Source organism: Triticum dicoccoides, chromosome 3B, assembly GCF_002162155.2.
Source record: "Triticum dicoccoides isolate Atlit2015 ecotype Zavitan chromosome 3B, WEW_v2.0, whole genome shotgun sequence".
In the NCBI taxonomy this organism is placed as follows: Eukaryota; Viridiplantae; Streptophyta; class Magnoliopsida; order Poales; family Poaceae; genus Triticum; species Triticum dicoccoides.
In genome coordinates this window covers 656,701,935-656,718,527 of record NC_041385.1, presented here as the reverse complement: position 1 = coordinate 656,718,527, position 16,593 = coordinate 656,701,935, and the positions used below count along the sequence as shown (strand labels likewise).

General features: G+C 46.7%; 3 protein-coding genes across 9 annotated transcripts in view; 1 reads left to right on the top strand and 2 right to left on the bottom strand.

The window, feature by feature from the left end:
* Positions 1-2,839, top strand: part of LOC119277657 (RNA polymerase II C-terminal domain phosphatase-like 2) — a 9,010-nt gene extending 6,171 nt beyond the window's left edge. The window contains exons 12-16 of one of the 4 annotated variants that reach the window (XR_005137260.1): positions 716-924; positions 1,039-1,119; positions 1,232-1,386; positions 1,642-1,707; positions 2,172-2,245. Coding sequence is in view for 1 of the 4 variants with exons in the window: in XM_037558947.1 (XP_037414844.1) it covers positions 716-924; positions 1,039-1,119; positions 1,642-1,707; positions 2,172-2,245; positions 2,433-2,445 (443 nt within the window). In the remaining 3 variants the exon portion in view is untranslated. Of the gene's footprint in view, positions 1-715; positions 925-1,038; positions 1,120-1,221; positions 1,434-1,641; positions 1,708-2,171; positions 2,246-2,432 lie in introns of those variants that run through there. The other 3 variants (XR_005137259.1, XR_005137261.1, XM_037558947.1) reach the window with 3 other exon arrangements.
* Positions 2,840-3,769: 930 nt separating this feature from the next.
* On the bottom strand, positions 3,770-5,562 carry LOC119277656. Of its 2 annotated transcripts, none has more exons than XM_037558945.1 (5): positions 5,292-5,562; positions 5,082-5,181; positions 4,809-4,969; positions 4,390-4,737; positions 3,770-4,321 (listed from the first exon to the last, which is right to left on the bottom strand). In XM_037558945.1, the coding sequence occupies exons 1-5, from the start codon at positions 5,481-5,483 to the stop codon at positions 4,085-4,087; spliced, it is 1,038 nt and encodes a 345-aa protein (XP_037414842.1). In that variant the 5' UTR covers positions 5,484-5,562; the 3' UTR covers positions 3,770-4,084. The 2 variants fall into 2 exon arrangements, with proteins under 2 accessions (XP_037414842.1, XP_037414843.1); XM_037558946.1 differs by having other exon boundaries at positions 3,770-4,309.
* A 7,558-nt stretch (positions 5,563-13,120) lies between these two features.
* The window catches only part of LOC119277655 (F-box protein At5g03100-like), a 3,950-nt gene continuing 477 nt past the window's right edge, over positions 13,121-16,593 (bottom strand). Inside the window, exons 2-5 of one of the 3 annotated variants that reach the window (XM_037558943.1) lie at positions 15,887-16,123; positions 14,930-15,793; positions 14,657-14,812; positions 13,121-13,684 (exon numbers count right to left, since the gene is read on the bottom strand). In XM_037558943.1, coding sequence (XP_037414840.1) covers positions 13,376-13,684; positions 14,657-14,812; positions 14,930-15,760 — 1,296 coding nt within the window. In that variant the 5' untranslated portion in view covers positions 15,761-15,793; positions 15,887-16,123 and the 3' untranslated portion in view covers positions 13,121-13,375. The remainder of the gene's footprint in view (positions 13,685-14,656; positions 14,813-14,929; positions 15,794-15,886; positions 16,124-16,593) is intronic. The other 2 variants (XM_037558942.1, XM_037558944.1) reach the window with 2 other exon arrangements.

Below are 16,593 nucleotides of genomic sequence, written 5' to 3'. Positions count from 1 at the left end.
CCGCTGTATCTCCAAACCCTGTGCCGCACGCACGAACTCCCCTGTCCCTTGCCTCACCATCATGCCTACCTTTTGGACACGACAAAGCCAGACACATCGCTCTCATCTCACATCTGGTGAACCTCTGGACATGACAAAGCCAGACACGTTGCTCTCACCTCACATCTGGTTGATATGGAAGGTTGGGCCTGCTTATGATGCATTAATGTTGGAGGTGGTTGCAAAACACCCAACTTGGCTGGGGGTTCCTGGATTTCCATCACCAGTTTCATATTCACTGCATAGGTTCCTGCACTTCGGGTGGGAAAATTGGTGGTGTCTGTTGGTGACTTTGGGTCTACTAAGCGATACGTATCTTCTTAATTTAACCATGGACAGACATGTGGGGAGGGAGGTATTTGCAGCCTGACCCCTCCACTATGTAGATTATTTTAGTGTTATTTCTGTGTTGGAATGTCCTGTGTGTCTTTTGGCTCGGTTGCACTGCAGGTCATTGTTATAACCAAGCTGGCATTATTAAATGACCTTCATTGATTCATCATTCACTTGAATGTTTTTGGTGACGCAAACTTACATTTTTGTAGTTTGATAACCTACTCGAACCAGTACGACGAGTTCAATGTTCCATCGTGCAATACACTGAATATTTCTTTGCTCTAGTTCATTGACTAGAAATTTGTTTTCTCCTAAATTCTCTGAACTGACTGACATGTAGGCAATTACTTGTCATATGTTGCTCCTATCGCTGGAGTTCTTAACAAAGACACAAGCAAGTCTTCTAGGAATGGAAATGGCTTTCTGGAAGACGATCTGGATTCAGATGGTGATACTGCCATGCAAGAACCATCTGGAAGTAAATCAGAACAGAAGGATCATTCAAATGTGGATAGGTTGCCCTCTGTATTAAGTCTTATTAGAGAACTTGTAAGACATGATGCTACACCTGATATTTCAATTTCTGATGTACTGTACCTTCTAAATGTGATGTACTCTTATTCTTTGCCTCATTGAATTCTAATGTGCTTTCACTGCCTCTAGTGCTTGGAGGATCAACATGTAGTATTTCGAGATCAAGTCCGGAATCCTGGCTCAGCAACCAATGAAGAATACCATTTCCAGGTTACTAACTTTAATAGCTTAATATATTCTCGCTATTATAAAGTTCTACAAGAATAGTTGTCGGCCTTCTGGCTTATACTGCAATGTACCTGAGTGTTACAGTTGTGACCAGTTCTCATCTGTGCGGCTGTGCCCAGTACCTGTCTTTGGCTGTATGCTGGTGGGTGCTGCCAGTATTGGTAAATGATCCGCTGGGTCTGCTAAAGGGTTGCAGTATAAGCCAGAAGGCCGACGACCTTCTCACTGAAACAAACTGGTGTCTTCAAAGTTGGACCAAACCGGTTTCAGATTCCAACTTTCTTTCAACCTGGCTTGTACTGCTTCTTATTTGTTGGTTCCACCTGATTGCTATGTCTTCAAACTATAAATATTTTAATCCTTGAAAATTATACTTCCCAGTGATTCTATAGTAAACCAAATTGATTTTGATAGTCTCTAATCAGCATTTGTATGTATAGTAAATGTTCCTTCTGTGAGCTTGTTAATGCAACTAACATTGCAGTTGTTGTTAACCTTTTGAAGGTTGAACTAGCGGGACAGATTCTTGGGAATGGTATTGGTGTGAACAAAGATTTCGCGAAGCTTCAGGTACCATACTTCCTAGTGGTCTGCCCTTTTTGTTCGTGGCTTTTTTATGCTTTTGTGCCCTTGCCATATTAAAGTATTTTTGCATCAGACAATGCACTGATATGGCACAATATGACATCTGCAGTATTTCAAAGGTTGTGCATTGTATGTATATATGTCTACATGACATTCTGTTGCTGGACATAAAACCTGGTATAAGTTGGGAGTAGATTGAAATATTTGCAACCATCTACCTAGAATTTTAGTGTATGCACAGTTATTGGGGGCCCACTCCACAAATGGTTCAGTCATTACTCGCTAGTACATTTAGATGATGGCATATTGCACGAACGGATGGCTCATCTAGCAATATGCCATCATCTAGTTTATTTTCTTGTGCTCCGCTATACTAGGTTACGTGCAATGACTTTCTCATCTTTTAACATAAAATTTCCCCTGTTTTTTGGGACATTATGTTGTTTCAGGCGGCAGAAGATGCGCTGAGGTTCTTGAAAACAACCACTGACCCACAGATTAAGAAGCATTTGAGACCAATAAGGTAAATTATTGTTCGTACAACAGCATGCTCTGGATACCTAGCATTTCTTTCTTGAGTTAACCTAGCGTTTGTTTCAGTGTTTAGTACTTAGTTTTAGTGCTAGAACCAGTTTTCCTTTTTGAGATGCTATTGTTTTTGAAATAACAGTGTCGTGTTACAAATTCTGTTGTTTCTATATTTGTTGCAGATGCAGCAGTTGATTTCTTCACCCTCTGGCCCCAACCAAATGAGTTGAAAGAAAGCGGAATGTGAAATCAATCCCTCGGCTATCAGCACACCTTTAGCCTTCGGACAGGCAACTTTTGGAAATGGCATTACGGAGAGCGGGACGTGGTGCTCTTGTGACCACCTTCGCTGGAGAATCTTCTGGTAGACTATTTTGCCTCCGGGCAACTACAACTGCAGCCGTAGTCATCTCGGTAGGATGCTGGCGTAGTTGGCTGTAAACAGGTAGGAATGTAGGATTAGTCGTGAATAGTAACTGTTTACCTGACGGATGCGGTTGCTTGTAAATTGTTCAGGGGCATTGAAACTGGAATGCTCGTGCTGATTTCAAAGTTTATATGTTCATAAGCGGTGATGATGTTCTCTGTCGGTCGTGCTTGTGCTGGTTTTGGATCGAAGCTCCTTATGATGTAAGGTGCTTAGAAAAATAAATTGGTTTTTTAAGCACTAGTGCTTATCTCTTGATTAGGCATCTATTCTCCAAATAAGCATCGATGCTTGAGAAAAAAATGAAATGATTTATGAATGTTACGTAATCTGTTTATCTGTTTATTTTTATAGGACGTTTTAGACATTCAGACACTGTTCAACAGTACAAAGCAAGCTGTCGTTCCTAAATATAAATCTTTGTAGGGATTTCATTAGGTGGACTACATACGGAGCAAAATGAATGAATCCAAACTTAAAATGCATCTATATACATCCGTACGTGGTTCATAGTGAAATCTCTACAAAAACTTATATTTAGAAGTATTTTCTTTTAGAAGCATAGTACAAACGCTAGCATACACGCACATACACTAATCCTTATAAAAAACAACTGAGTTGACAAGTCTTGAGATTAATGAAGTCACCGTCAAATATCCTTATAAAAGACACATTCTATCTCTATGAGTATTTTCAAGACTGAGTTGACAAGTCTTGAGATTAATGAAGTCACTGTCATAGATTTGAAACAATATTTGGTCTTTACGAGACACATGTGACAAGATCCTTGATGAGTCGGCGTACAACCACCCTCGTAACCATCAAACCGTAGGTGATTGGTATTCATATCTAGTTATAGTTATTAATAATAAGACATAGATAATTCATTGTACAACATTTTTCACTGCCATATATATTACGTGACGGATGTAAGATAATACCTATTACTATTTTACCAACCATTGTTCACGCCCTTACACAGATAGACACGAGTACATGTTGCTAGACCATGATTGTCCGCCTACGAAATCGCCCTTGTTCTGTTTTATATATATGCCGCAATTTTGCATTCAGTATAACTTCTAGCTATACTCATCACGGAATAGCAACCGGAGTCTGCTCCTTGTTTGAAATAAGTACTAGTGTCAAAAAAGTCTTAAATTTTGGGAGGGATGGAGGGAGGGAGTAATAGATAAGAAGTCGAAACCACTGATAACAATATTAACAGCTTCCATCGGAGGAGTTCCTACCGGCAACAGTGTGCAGGTGCAGCGACTGTTTGCGTTGCAGCTCCCGGCAATCTCATTCCTCCGGGGTTGCATGCATCGTGAAAAGGAAAAATGGTTCTCAACTAGGAGTAAGAAACATTATATGATCTGTACCGTACGTACACAGGATGCTTATTTTTCATGTTTTTGTTGTGCCGATGTGGAAACCAAGGTTCCGGAGCAACCCCTGGAGGGCTTTCCTCATCCAGACCATGTCATTTTCGAACATCCTGGCCGGCGTATTCGCAGCTTCCTTGTACAAGATGATGTCGTCGCCGTTTATTCCCGCAGAAGCAAGGCTGCCGTTTTGTGCTGCTGCCATGTTTGCTCTTCTGCGAAGCTCCTCCGGGATCTTCTCGTCTTTCTGCAAGGTAAACTGCAGCTAGGATGAAGCAGTCTTATGGTCATATATCAACGAAATGAGAGTGGGGGAATCCATTTCACCTGTGTCCGGTTCGCTCCATGTACCCACATCGTTTCCGCGTCCAGAGAAGCTCCTACAGCCGCAGGTGACTCCTCGGCATGCATGAAGCCCTCGTAGGTCTCCTGATCGTCGTCGGTCCGGCCATCATCTGCCAGCAGCACGTCGGTCTCCTCCGCTCCGATCGGCAGATGTAATGCCGCCTCCGACACTTCCTGGCACCCGGCGTCGTCCCAGTCTTCGTACACGACCAACGCGTTGGAGGCCTCGGTTATCTGCAGAGCCCTGTTGCCGCCGTGCTGCCAGCGGACATGGCCGGAGGGGTCTTGCAGCAAGAACTTGAACTCGACCAACCTGTTCGCTGGCAGATCCTAGCCCAGACCAACGATGGTGAGAGTGAAAGAATGTGAGTGACTGGTTGGGACTTGGGAGGGGAGATTACCGTCGTCGCCGTCCAGACGTGGCCTTCCGACCAGTCCAGAGCGGTCGCCTTGGCCGGGTCCCAGAGGCCGAGCGCCGGGTCGTCGCCGACGACGAGGAACCGCTGGCCGAACGCGCACTTCTTCTCCAGCACGAACGTGACGCTCACCGTATTCACATGATCTGGCGAGGGTAGGCAGCAGTCAAAATACCTTGGCCGGATTCCTCAAAAAAAATAAATCGCACCAGATTTTTGTGGCATGTTCCCGTACGCACGAGTGAAAGTGGAGCTCACCGTCGGGGGGCGGCAGGACTGCGGTCGAGGCTGGGCCGAAGGCCATCATCAGTACAACTCTGACGGAGGCGACGTCGTCCTCATAGGCAGCCTGCGCGATCTGCGCCGAACCGACAGATTTCGTATGTGAGGAGAGCTGACGTGATTGCGCGGGAGCAGAGCAGAGCAGAGCCAGTGAGGCACTGGCACCAGAATCTCAGAGCAAATTACCTCCTGCGCGACCGCCACGGCGCTGCGCGAGGGCGCGGAGGGGGCTTCTCCGAGCGACGCCACGACGAGGAACCTCCGCCGGGCGGCGGGTCCGGCTCCCGCGCCTACGCCGTGGCGCCGCGCCCGGTGACCAGGGCGTGCCCGTGCGAGCACCACGCCTCCTCGGCACGCCGCGGCCGCCGCGGCTTCCATCGTGGCGCCGGCGCCTGGCGCGTTCCTCGGGAGCGGAGAGCCGGCAGCTGAGCAGCACAGTGAACGCTGGCTGTACTTGTTTCAGCTGAAATCTGAGATGGGCTCTAGGCCCATATTGCAATTTCTGAAAAATCTGTAAGGGCCCATATGGGTTATATGGCACTAGGTGTGGTGGGAAATTTAGTCCCACCCCGAAAGTGGAAGGAGAGTTGAAGTGGTTTATAAGGGTTTCTCTTCTACATGCTATTGGAGCTTGAGAAAAGAAGAGGCCCTCGCGCACTCCTCCTCCGCCGCCCGCCTTGGCGCGCCGCGCCGCGGGTTGCGGGATTGAGCCGAGCCGAGCTCACACCTACGCGCCTATAAGTATGCGGTGTCTCCTAACCCTAGCCGCCACGAACAGATCACATCTGCTCACGCGCACGCCCACCGTCGTTCCTTTGCTGCTGCTGTCGCCGGTGACTCCATCCCGTCCGCCACGTACACGGTCGACGGGAGAGCAGGTCTCCGAAACCACGCCCTTCTGGTTCCTGTACGGGGTGAGGGGCGAATAGGTTTTTGGGCAGCGATTACGCGACTGCTCGCTTCCGATCGTCTACTTCCTCTACGTCCGCGTCGCCTTCATCATCACCATGTCCACCGACGCCGACCGTGCCGCCGCCGAGAAAGCTGAAGCTGACAAGAAGGTCGCCGAGGACGCCGCTGCTGCCACCAAAGCCGCGGCCTCTGCGTGGCCTACTGGAGGGTATAACTCGTTTATCCCGCTCCTGATTATTTTCATATTAGCAGTACTAGCAGTATGTGTAGATTTGTCTACTGTTTGCTTAGTACGTGCATGTTTAGATCAGAGTCAGTACGTCATCAACTTAGTCAATGCCATGCTAGTGATTTACTCATGGATTAATTTAATCGAGAAATTCCCTATTTACTCAACAATCCAAAAACCTATTATGTGTAGGAATTTCGCGGCAAGTGGCTTTGCCGCTGCACTGAAACCGGATAAGTTTACCGGTACATACTTCAAGCGTTGGCAGACTAAGACCACGTTATGGCTCACGGCTATGAACGTGTTCTGGGTCACCGGTGTCTCCACGGGAACGATTGCTCCTGAACAGGAGAAGGCGTTCAAGGAGGCTACCGTTGTGTTTCTCGGAGCAGTTCTTAGCGTGATCGGAGATAAACTGGTCGACGCATATTTACATGTGCATGTCACCAAAGACTTGTGGGAGGCGCTCGAATCTAAATTCGGGGCCGCCGATGCAGGGAGCGAGATGTATATTATAGAGCAGTTCCACGATTACAAGATGGTTGAAAACCGTCCTGTATTGGAGCAAGCTCATGAGATAATATGCATTGTTAAGGAACTTGAGCTTCTCAAGTGCGAGTTACCGGGCAAGTTTGTCGCGGGCTGCATAATCGCTAAGCTCCCTAATTCCTGGAGGAACTTTGCCACCACTCTGAAACATCAGAGGCGTGAATTCTCTGTGGAGGATGTCATTGGCCATCTGAGTGTTGAGCAGAATTCGAGGGCAAAAGCCTCGCACAGAAAAGGGGCCAAAGGGACTTCTGTTGCCAACATGGTGAACCAGAAGAACTTCAACTCCCACAAGCCCAAGGGAAAGAACGGTGTCCAACACAATACCGACTTTAAGAAGAAGGGTAAGAAGACCTTCAAGAAGAACAAGAAGGACGAGGGCTGCTTTACTTGTGGTTCGGTTGAACATTGGGCCAACAAGTGCCCAAACAAGTACAAGAAGTCAGGACAGGACTCCAAGTCTGTCAACATGATTGTGGGCAACAATGAGAATGGTGCATCTGGGTACGGTAATTTATTTACTGTTTTTTCAGTGTTTCAACCCAACGATTGGGGGGTGGACACAGGTGCAGGTGTTCATGTGTGTGCTGACATTTCATTGTTCACTTCTTACCAGGTCACAGGTCACGGGTCCGTATTGATGGGGAATGGCGCGAGTGCTTCTGTTCATGGTGTTGGCACGGTCGATCTGAAGTTTACTTCGGGAAGGATCGTGCAGCTGAAGAACGTGTAGCATGTCCCCGCCATCAAGAAGAACCTCGTTAGTGGCTCCCTTCTATGTAGAGAAGGGTTTAAGTTGGTTTTCGAGTCTAATAAATTAGTTGTTGCAAAATATGGACTCTTTGTTGGAAAAGGTTATGAGAGCGGAGGGATGTTCCGCCTTTCCCTCGCAGATTTTTGTAATAAAGTCGTGAACCATATTCATTCAAATGTTAATGAATCTGAAGTTTGGCATTCACGTCTTTGTCACATTAGTTTTGGTGTTATGACGCGGCTAGCCAAGTTGGATTTAATCCCGAGTTTCACTTTAGCCAAAGGTTCTAAGTGCCTTTCATGTGTGCAAGCTAAGCAACCTCGCAAGCCTCATAAGGCCGCGGAGGAGAGACACCTGTCACCATTAGAACTCATACATTCTGATTTTTGCGAGATGAATGGTGTGTTGACTAAAGGTGGAAAGAGATACTTCATGACATTGATAGATGATTCCACTAGATATTGCTATGTGTATCTGTTAAATACTAAAGATGAGGCTCTACACTACTTTAAAATCTATAAGGCAGAAGTTGAAAATCAACTTGAAAAGAAAATTAAACGAGTCCGGTCAGATCGTGGTGGAGAGTACTTCTCGAGTGAGTTTGATTCCTTCTGTGCGGAACACGGCATTATTCATGAGAGGACGCCTCCCTATTCACCCCAGTCAAACGGGGTTGTCGAGCAGAAAAACCGTACTCTAACTGATTTGGTTAACGCCATGTTAGATACATCGGGTTTATCCAAGGCATGGTGGGGGAGGCTATATTGACGGCATGTCATGTCCTGAATAAAGTTCCGACAAAGGATAGTGAGATCACTCCCTATGAGAAATGGGCAAAGAGAAGGACGACACTCTCGTACTTGCGCACTTGGGGCTATTTGGCGAAAGTCAACGTGCCGATCCCCAAAAAGCGTAAGCTTGGACATAAGACCGTGGACTGCATTAATTTGGGCTACGCTAAGAACAGCGTTGGCTATAGATTTCTAGTAGTGAAATCTGAGGTACCTGACCAGAAGATCGGTACAATTATGGAGTCTAAGGATGCTACATTCTTTGAGGATATTTTTCCTATGAGAGATATGCAAAGCACTTCTAGACAGGAATCTGAGGAGACTCCTGAACCTGCCATCCCTATGGAATATTATGAACAAACACATGATGAAAATCCCGAGGAGGATGACGAGGAAACCCTTGATAGGGGCAAGAGACAAAGGACTGCAAAGACCTTTGGTGATGATTTCTTCGTGTACCTCGTGGATGATACTCCCACTTCTATTTCAGAAGCGTATGCCTCTCCAGAAGCTGACTACTGGAAGGATGCGGTCCGTAGCGAGATGGATTCCATCATGGCTAACGGGACATGGGAGATCACTGACCGTCCCTATGGTTGCAAACCACTGGGATGTAAGTGGGTGTTCAAAAAGAAGCTTAGGCCCGATGGTACGATTGAAAAGTACAAGGCTAGGCTTGTGGCCAAGGGCTATGACCAGCAAGAAGAGGAAGATTTCTTTGATACTTATTCACCTGTGGCTAGACTGACCATCATTCGAGTATTACTCTCGTTGGCGGCCTCACATGGTCTTCTCGTCCATCAGATGGATGTTAAGACGGCTTTTCTAAATGGAGAGCTAAAGGAGGAAATCTACATGCAACAGCCTGATGGCTTTGTGATAGATGGTCAGGAAAGAAAGGTGTGTAGGTTGATAAAATCTTTATATGGCCTGAAACAAGCACCTAAGCAATGGCATGATAAGTTTAATACAACTCTGACATCTGTTGGTTTCATTGTTAATGAGGCTGACAAATGTGTATACTATCGCCATGGTGGGGGCGAAGGAGTTATACTGTGCTTGTATGTTGATGACATACTGATATTCGGAACAAACCTCAAAGTCATTGAGGAGGTCAAATCGTTTCTATCTCAGAACTTTGAGATGAAAGACCTTGGTGTGGCTGATGTTATCTTGAACATCAAGCTACTGAGAGATAATGAGGGTGGGATCACACTTCCGCAATCCCATTACGTTGAGAAGGTGTTGAGTCGTTTTGGATATTCGGACTGCACACCATCTCAAACACCATATGATCCTAGCGTATTGATTCGAAAGTCCAAAGGCATGGCTAAAGATCAATTGATATACTCTCAAATCATTGGTTCACTGATGTACCTAGCGAGCGCAACGAGGCCTGACATCGCGTTTGCTGTGAGCAAACTGAGCCGGTTTGTTTCCAAACCGGGTGATGTACATTGGCATGCTGTTGAGAGAGTTATGCGCTATCTGAAAGGTACTATGAACTATGGACTTCACTATACCGGATACCCGTCGGTACTTGAAGGGTATAGTGATGCGAATTGGATCTCTGATGCTGATGAGATGAAGGCCACAACTGGGTATATGTTTACTCTTGGAGGTGGCACTGTTTCCTGGAAGTCTTGCAAGCAAACGATCTTAACGAGATCGACAATGGAAGCAGAATTAACGGCATTAGACACATCTGGTGTTGAAGCGAGATGGCTTCGAGATCTTTTGATGGACTTGCCATTGGTTGATAAACCGGTTCCGGCTATCCTTATGAACTGTGACAATCAGACTGTCATCACCAAGGTGAAGAGTTCAAAGGACAACATGAAGTCCACCAAACACATAAGAATGAGATTAAAAGCTGTCAGAAAATTAAGAAACTCCGGAGTGATAGCGTTGGACTATGTCCATACGGCTAAGAATCTGGCAGATCCCTTTACAAAAGGGCTATCACGTGTTGTGATAGATAATGCATCGAGGGAGATGGGTATGAGACCCACATGAGTTGCCATGGTGGTAACCCAACCTATGTGATCGGAGATCCCGTGAACTAGGACCTGGGAAAACAAGTCAGTGGTGAACTGAGGAGAGTAACTATACTAACCCACTCCGTTGGAGATGCAATACTCTTGATACTGTATGGTAGGATGACTACGGTCTCAATGTGTTCCAAAGCTTATAAAAGCAAGATGCTATCCTACAGAGCGATCTTTGGAGGAACACACCTATATGAGCCCGACTGCTGGTCACAGTCTATGAGATTGGGGTGATCTCTAGTAAGCTCATGAATAGGCCAGGAGTGTGACTTGTATGCTCCACCCGAGGGGTCAGCCTTCGGCAGCCTAGTACTAGTAAGACATGTAGTGAAACTTCTTTACGCCAAACTGACAATTCAAGGCATAGTCCATTGTTCAGTTGTGAAGGAGTGTAGCCACTTGTTCTAGGTGAAGTTCAACCTTAACAGGTCTTTACTGAAACACTGGTATATCGAAACAGCAATTGGAACAGAGGACACAATGGGCCCTCGAGATCTGGTGGGGGATTGCTGAAATCTGAGATGGGCTCTAGGCCCATATTGCAATTTCTGAAAAATCTCTAAGGGCCCATGTGGGTTATATGGCACTAGGTGTGGTGGGAAGTTTAGTCCCACCCCGGAAGTGGAAGGAGAGTTGGAGTGGTTTATAAGGGTTTCTCTTCTACATGCTATTGGAGCTTGAGAAGAGAAGAGGCCCTCGCGCACTCCTCCTCCGCCGCCCGCCTCGCCACGACGCGCCGCGCCGCGGGTTGCGGGATTGAGCCGAGCCGAGCTCACACCTACGCGCTTATTTTTGCCAGTCACTAACGAAGAGTTTTCTGACAGCTGGGCCACGATCTGAGACGTCGGATCGTGGACTGTCACGGACTCGGACGTGGGTCGAGCCCACGTCTCTCCACGCGGCTGCGCCTATAAGTATGCGGTGTCTCCTAACCCTAGCCGCCACGAACAGATCACATCTGCTCACGCGCACGCCCACCGTCGTTCCTTTGCTGCTGCTGCCGCCGGTGACTCCATCCCGTCCGCCACGTACACGGTCGATGGGAGAGCAGGTCTCCGAAACCACGCCCTTCTGGTTCCTGTACGGGGTGAGGGGCGAATAGGTTTTTGGGCAGCGATTACGCGACTGCTCGCTTCCGATCGTCTACTTCCTCTACGTCCGCGTCGCCTTCATCATCACCATGTCCACCGCCGCCGCCCGTGCCGCCGCCGAGAAAGCTGAAGCCGACAAGAAGGTCGCCGAGGACGCCGCTGCTGCCACCAAAACCGCGGCCTCTGCGTGGCCTACTGGAGGGTATAACTCGTTTATCCCGCTCCTGATTATTTTCATATTAGCAGTACTAGCAGTATGTGTAGATTTGTCTACTGTTTGCTTAGTACGTGCATGTTTAGATCAGAGTCAGTACGTCATCAACTTAGTCAATGCCATGCTAGTGATTTACTCATGAATTAATTTAATCGAGAAATTGTCTATTTACTCAACAGTTTTTCGGGAGCGGCGGGCGCGGTTGTGTGTGTGGCCGTGGTGGCTGCTGCTGCTGGGTAAGCAGTTAGCCTGCGGGGGCGGGGCCCCCATGTCCTGGTCTCGCGTCTGGATCCGCGCGCGCCGAGAGGCCTGGTCAGCTGCCGCCGTTCTTTGCGTGGCAAGCAAAGGCCGCCAAGTCAGTCCCAACCTGTACTAGTACAAAGTTCACCTGCTTTTCAGATGTAAACAATCAAAGGAAATTTGAGAGATCTTGGATCGGCCTGGAGGACATTATTAGTTCATGTCATGCTGGCTAGCTCCACCGAAGTCTCCAACGACGAGAACGACCCCACCATGGAGACGGGTCCTACGGCACCGCACTGGAGCCCGCATTTGTGCATGCCGGATTTACCATGGAGCAGTCACATGGGCACTTCAACGCCGCCATGGCGGAGGAGCAGCCTGCGCCGATGTCTATGTCGGCGTTCCAGCAGGCGCAAGAAAAACATCGGTACAACCTGTTTCTCCTAGAATAGCACCGGCTGGCGGAGGGCTAAATCGAAGGTGAGCGCACGAGCGAGGAGGCCGTGGCAGCCATGGCCGCGGTGAACTCTAATTTCGTCGCGAGCAGCGTGCGATCTACGAGGCCACCCGCCAGGAAGCGGCCGCCATAGAGGCGCATCTGCAGGCGGTTGCGGACGAGAACAATGCCAGCTGCGCCTCCTACGCGTTGCCGACGAACTTTCGAGCGGCCCAGTGCGACAACGAGAGTGCTCGCGCCACCATTTCCATTGTAGACCTCGCGTCCACTAGCGACGGACAAGGCGTGGACTCCTCCAAGGATGAGTAAGCCATGGGAGGCGGCAAGGCCTTATGTCCCACGTGTGCCGGTCCGTCTCCCATGTTCTAAGTCTTCCTTGACGGAGACCGCAATTTCACTTCATCGGTCTTACGCCGGTGCTCATGAAGATGACAAATGGAGGAGGCGGCCCCAGGAAGGGAACAACAATGGCTTGGACGCCTACGACCACCGTAGGATAGGTTTAGGGTCGGAACGTTTTTTTGTTTGTTCTAATTGTTTGAAATAATGAAAATTCACCGTGTTTGCATGAATGTCGTCCAATTTATATGAAATCCGCCGTGTTTGTAGGAATTTCATCCGGTTAGTTTAAAAAGTTGTTGAAATGTATGCGGTCAACATTGAATGATGGCCTCTGGCATCAGTGTCCACAGACAGATGCCGAAGCAAATTTGCGGGTCAGCATTGAAGATACTCTTATTACTTGTATGATAACATTATGCAGACGTTGTACCTGGCTTAGCATTGGCAAGTATCCGTCCTACCAGCTAGTCTAACAAACACAAGATAAATAAAGATACACGTGATTCAGTTTCCTATTTCTCTGACAGATGGTCAGGACGGCCTTTCCTGAGCTCCTTCCTTCAAACAAACATCTATTGCCATCTCTTCCTACGTTGATCAAATAATTTAAAATACACCTGCAACATAGTTTCATATCCTCTTAATACAGAATGTCAAGGACTTTTCTGAACTCTTGCCTCGAAAGTTTATTGAGGGCAATCGACGTGCCCCGGTCTATGTTTTGCTTTGCTCCACCCATGGGTGGAATAGGCCAGTTATTCCTCACCACCGGATCTATGATCATACGCTCGAGAGAAGTCGCATTCCGAAGGAGGTAGAGTGCTAGCTCAACCTGACCAAGTAAACCATAGAACCCCGTCATTTTGATAGTCTTGAGATGACGGTGAGGATGTGGCCGGTAGGCATCTTCTCTTGGTTCACCATCAATTGCAGAGTCAAAACAATGCATCTGCATGATCGTATTGGTGTGTTAGACATACTTAACCAGAAAAATATTATATTTAGAGCCAACAAAACTGATCAAGTGTTTGGCATCCCATATATGGTTCATGAGAAACGCCAAGAAGAAAATGGCAAAAGGGAGACAAGTTTGAGAAATTTATATAGCAGAAGGCCAAGAGTTCCAGACAATTCAATACTAGCACATTTAGGTGTAAAAAATTCAGGAAAACAATCATAGGTGTATAGTTCCTTTTCTGGATGTCGTTTTAGACAAATATAGACAGTCTCCAATGAAAGTTTTGAGAAATCTGATGGTAAATCTAGGTCATCTGGACAAAAGAATCTCACTATATGATAGCTTGTTGAGGCTCGAGCATGGACGTAATATAATATATCCCTCCGTCCCATAATATAAGAGCGTTTTTGACACTAGTGTAGTGTCAAAAACGCTCTTATACTAATGTAAAAAACGCTCTTATATTATGGGACGGAGGGAGTACTAACCAGCCACATCTATCTATTACTCCCTCCGTTTCTAAATATTTGTCTTTTCAGAGGTTTCAAATGAACTACACATACGGATGTATATAGACATATTTTAGAGTGTAGATTCACTCATGTTGCTCTGTATGTAGTCACTTGTTGAAATCTCTAAAAAGACAAATATTTAGGAACGGAGGGAGTACTAAGAAATTATGAACACCATGCGTCTCCAATGTGAAATAATATAAACTCATCAAGTTTGCAGCACATTGGCGTGCAACACAAATATGTATATAAAGTTATTCGCCGACCTAGGACAAAAAATACCCCTGCCAATTATTTGCACAAAACATTGCTCATACACCTACAATTCCTCAATATTATACATCTAGGATTATCTTTTCCAAAAAAAAAAAATCCAACCTTCCATTTGTTTTCTGACCAAATGCACCCAAGATCATTTTAGAATTTTCCATGGTAATGTGAGATCACTTACATGGAGTACGAACTCTTCCAAAGCAGGGGCTAACTCCAACAGATAGGCCAAACGAAGAATCCCACCAGTGACTTCTGGCGGCCCAACAATATCGATTTTCAGGACCAGATGTCTCAGATTTGTGAGCATGGTCCGACTTTTCACAAAATTTATCACCTGTAAGGCAAGCATGGCAGCAGTGAAACAAGAATGAGCCAATGACTGGCTCATAAAGCACAAAGAAATGAAGCTGGATCATGAAGGCAGGCACCTTCCAGTGTTTAACGAGCAAACCTTGGTTTCAATTCGGAAGCCTATGGAGAGGGACGGAACATGCGAAAGAGCATCGACAAGATCAGTGAAGACGTAATTGAAGCAGTCCGAGGATGTGACCAAGTCGACCGTCGCCTCCGAAATCTTCACAGATTCACCAAGCAATATAGGTATCACACGACCAGCGAACGCAAACATGGTGAGGTTTGGAGCTCGGACATGCAGCTTCTGCAGCATACAGTACTTGACCTGCAAACAATGGAGCCTGCTCAGTTCCTTGCCTATGCTTAGCTCGTCCAGTCTACACCTGGTGAGGCTTAGCCACTCAAGAACAGCGCATTTTGGGAGCAGGCACCCGAGATCCCCTGTGACATGAACTATTTCTAGGGAGAGCTTCTTAAGGTTGGCAAATCCACGGTGATCAGGAGGCAGTGGTAAATAGACGAACCCCAGACTAAGAGACTTCACGCAAGAACCACCCGAGGTGTCGAGAAGATGCAGCGGGAAACTGTACTTGTCATCTGTGTCGGTACTGCCCTTCGGCCCTGGACATAAATCAAGAACAACATGCTTCGCCATCGACGAGGCACAGAAATTGATCCATCTATCAATGTGAGGTGTGTGCCTTTTGCGAAGCGCAAACTTGACCACAAACTTATTCAGGTTAGATGACTTGAGTTGTCGCTGGATGCTGTTGATCCCCCTGATAAACCTTGTCCGCAAGGGTTTTGCAGGGCCTGTCGTGGCGTTACTGCAACGCATCGTGGCTCTGGTGAACACTAACTTTGGGTAGCATTTCCAAAGCCTGCTCCACCTCCTAGATAGCATGCTCATTCGCACGGCTTCTTTCATTGTCAATCGCGATAGTATACCATGCAGTACATCCTGTGGAAGGAATAAAAAAAACAAATCAGCGGTTCTCCTCAATGCGTTTGAGCCACCAAAAAGATATCGTATGTGTTCAAGTCTCAGTTCTACCTTAATTAATGTGTGAGGAACAAGTATTATCGCCCTTCACTGAAAAAGAAAGATATACACGTGCTACTGCCCGTTAACGAAGATGCAAGAATTTAACTTACTGTGGGTAGATGATGAAGCTGAAGATCCTTGGATCTTGTCGTCTTAAAAGGTTTTACGGAACGCCAATTAATCCTAGGTCCCTGCCCACAAACCATGGGGGCACTCGTTTTCATCACTGGAGTAAAATTGCTAGATCTGCAATGAAGTAATCATGTTATCATGAAAGCCCAGCAAAAAAGGAGCCTTTTTTTACATGAGCACAGAAGGATCTAAATAATCAAATTTTCGCATAACTATTTGGTTCATCTCAACATCTGTTGCCGGTAGTTTGATTAACATACAATCCATTTAGCATGAACTTTGCGCAGGGTCAAATGCCCGTAATACATCAGAACATGGTAGCAGGAGAATTTAATAACGCTCTGTACATTTTCTTTACTGACCATGAAGAATACAATGGTAATTGCTGGGAAAAGCCCACCTCAAACAACTACCATTGGGTGCAAAACTATTCTGATGGCCGCCGCTCCCAAAATACCAGTCGATCTGAGTACCTATCTGACAATACGATTTTGGAACAAATCGATTTACTGCGGACCTACCGGTATTCAGATGCGAGCCGTGTAAGACACAACCAAAACGAATCAAGGGACCAGGAAGAAAAA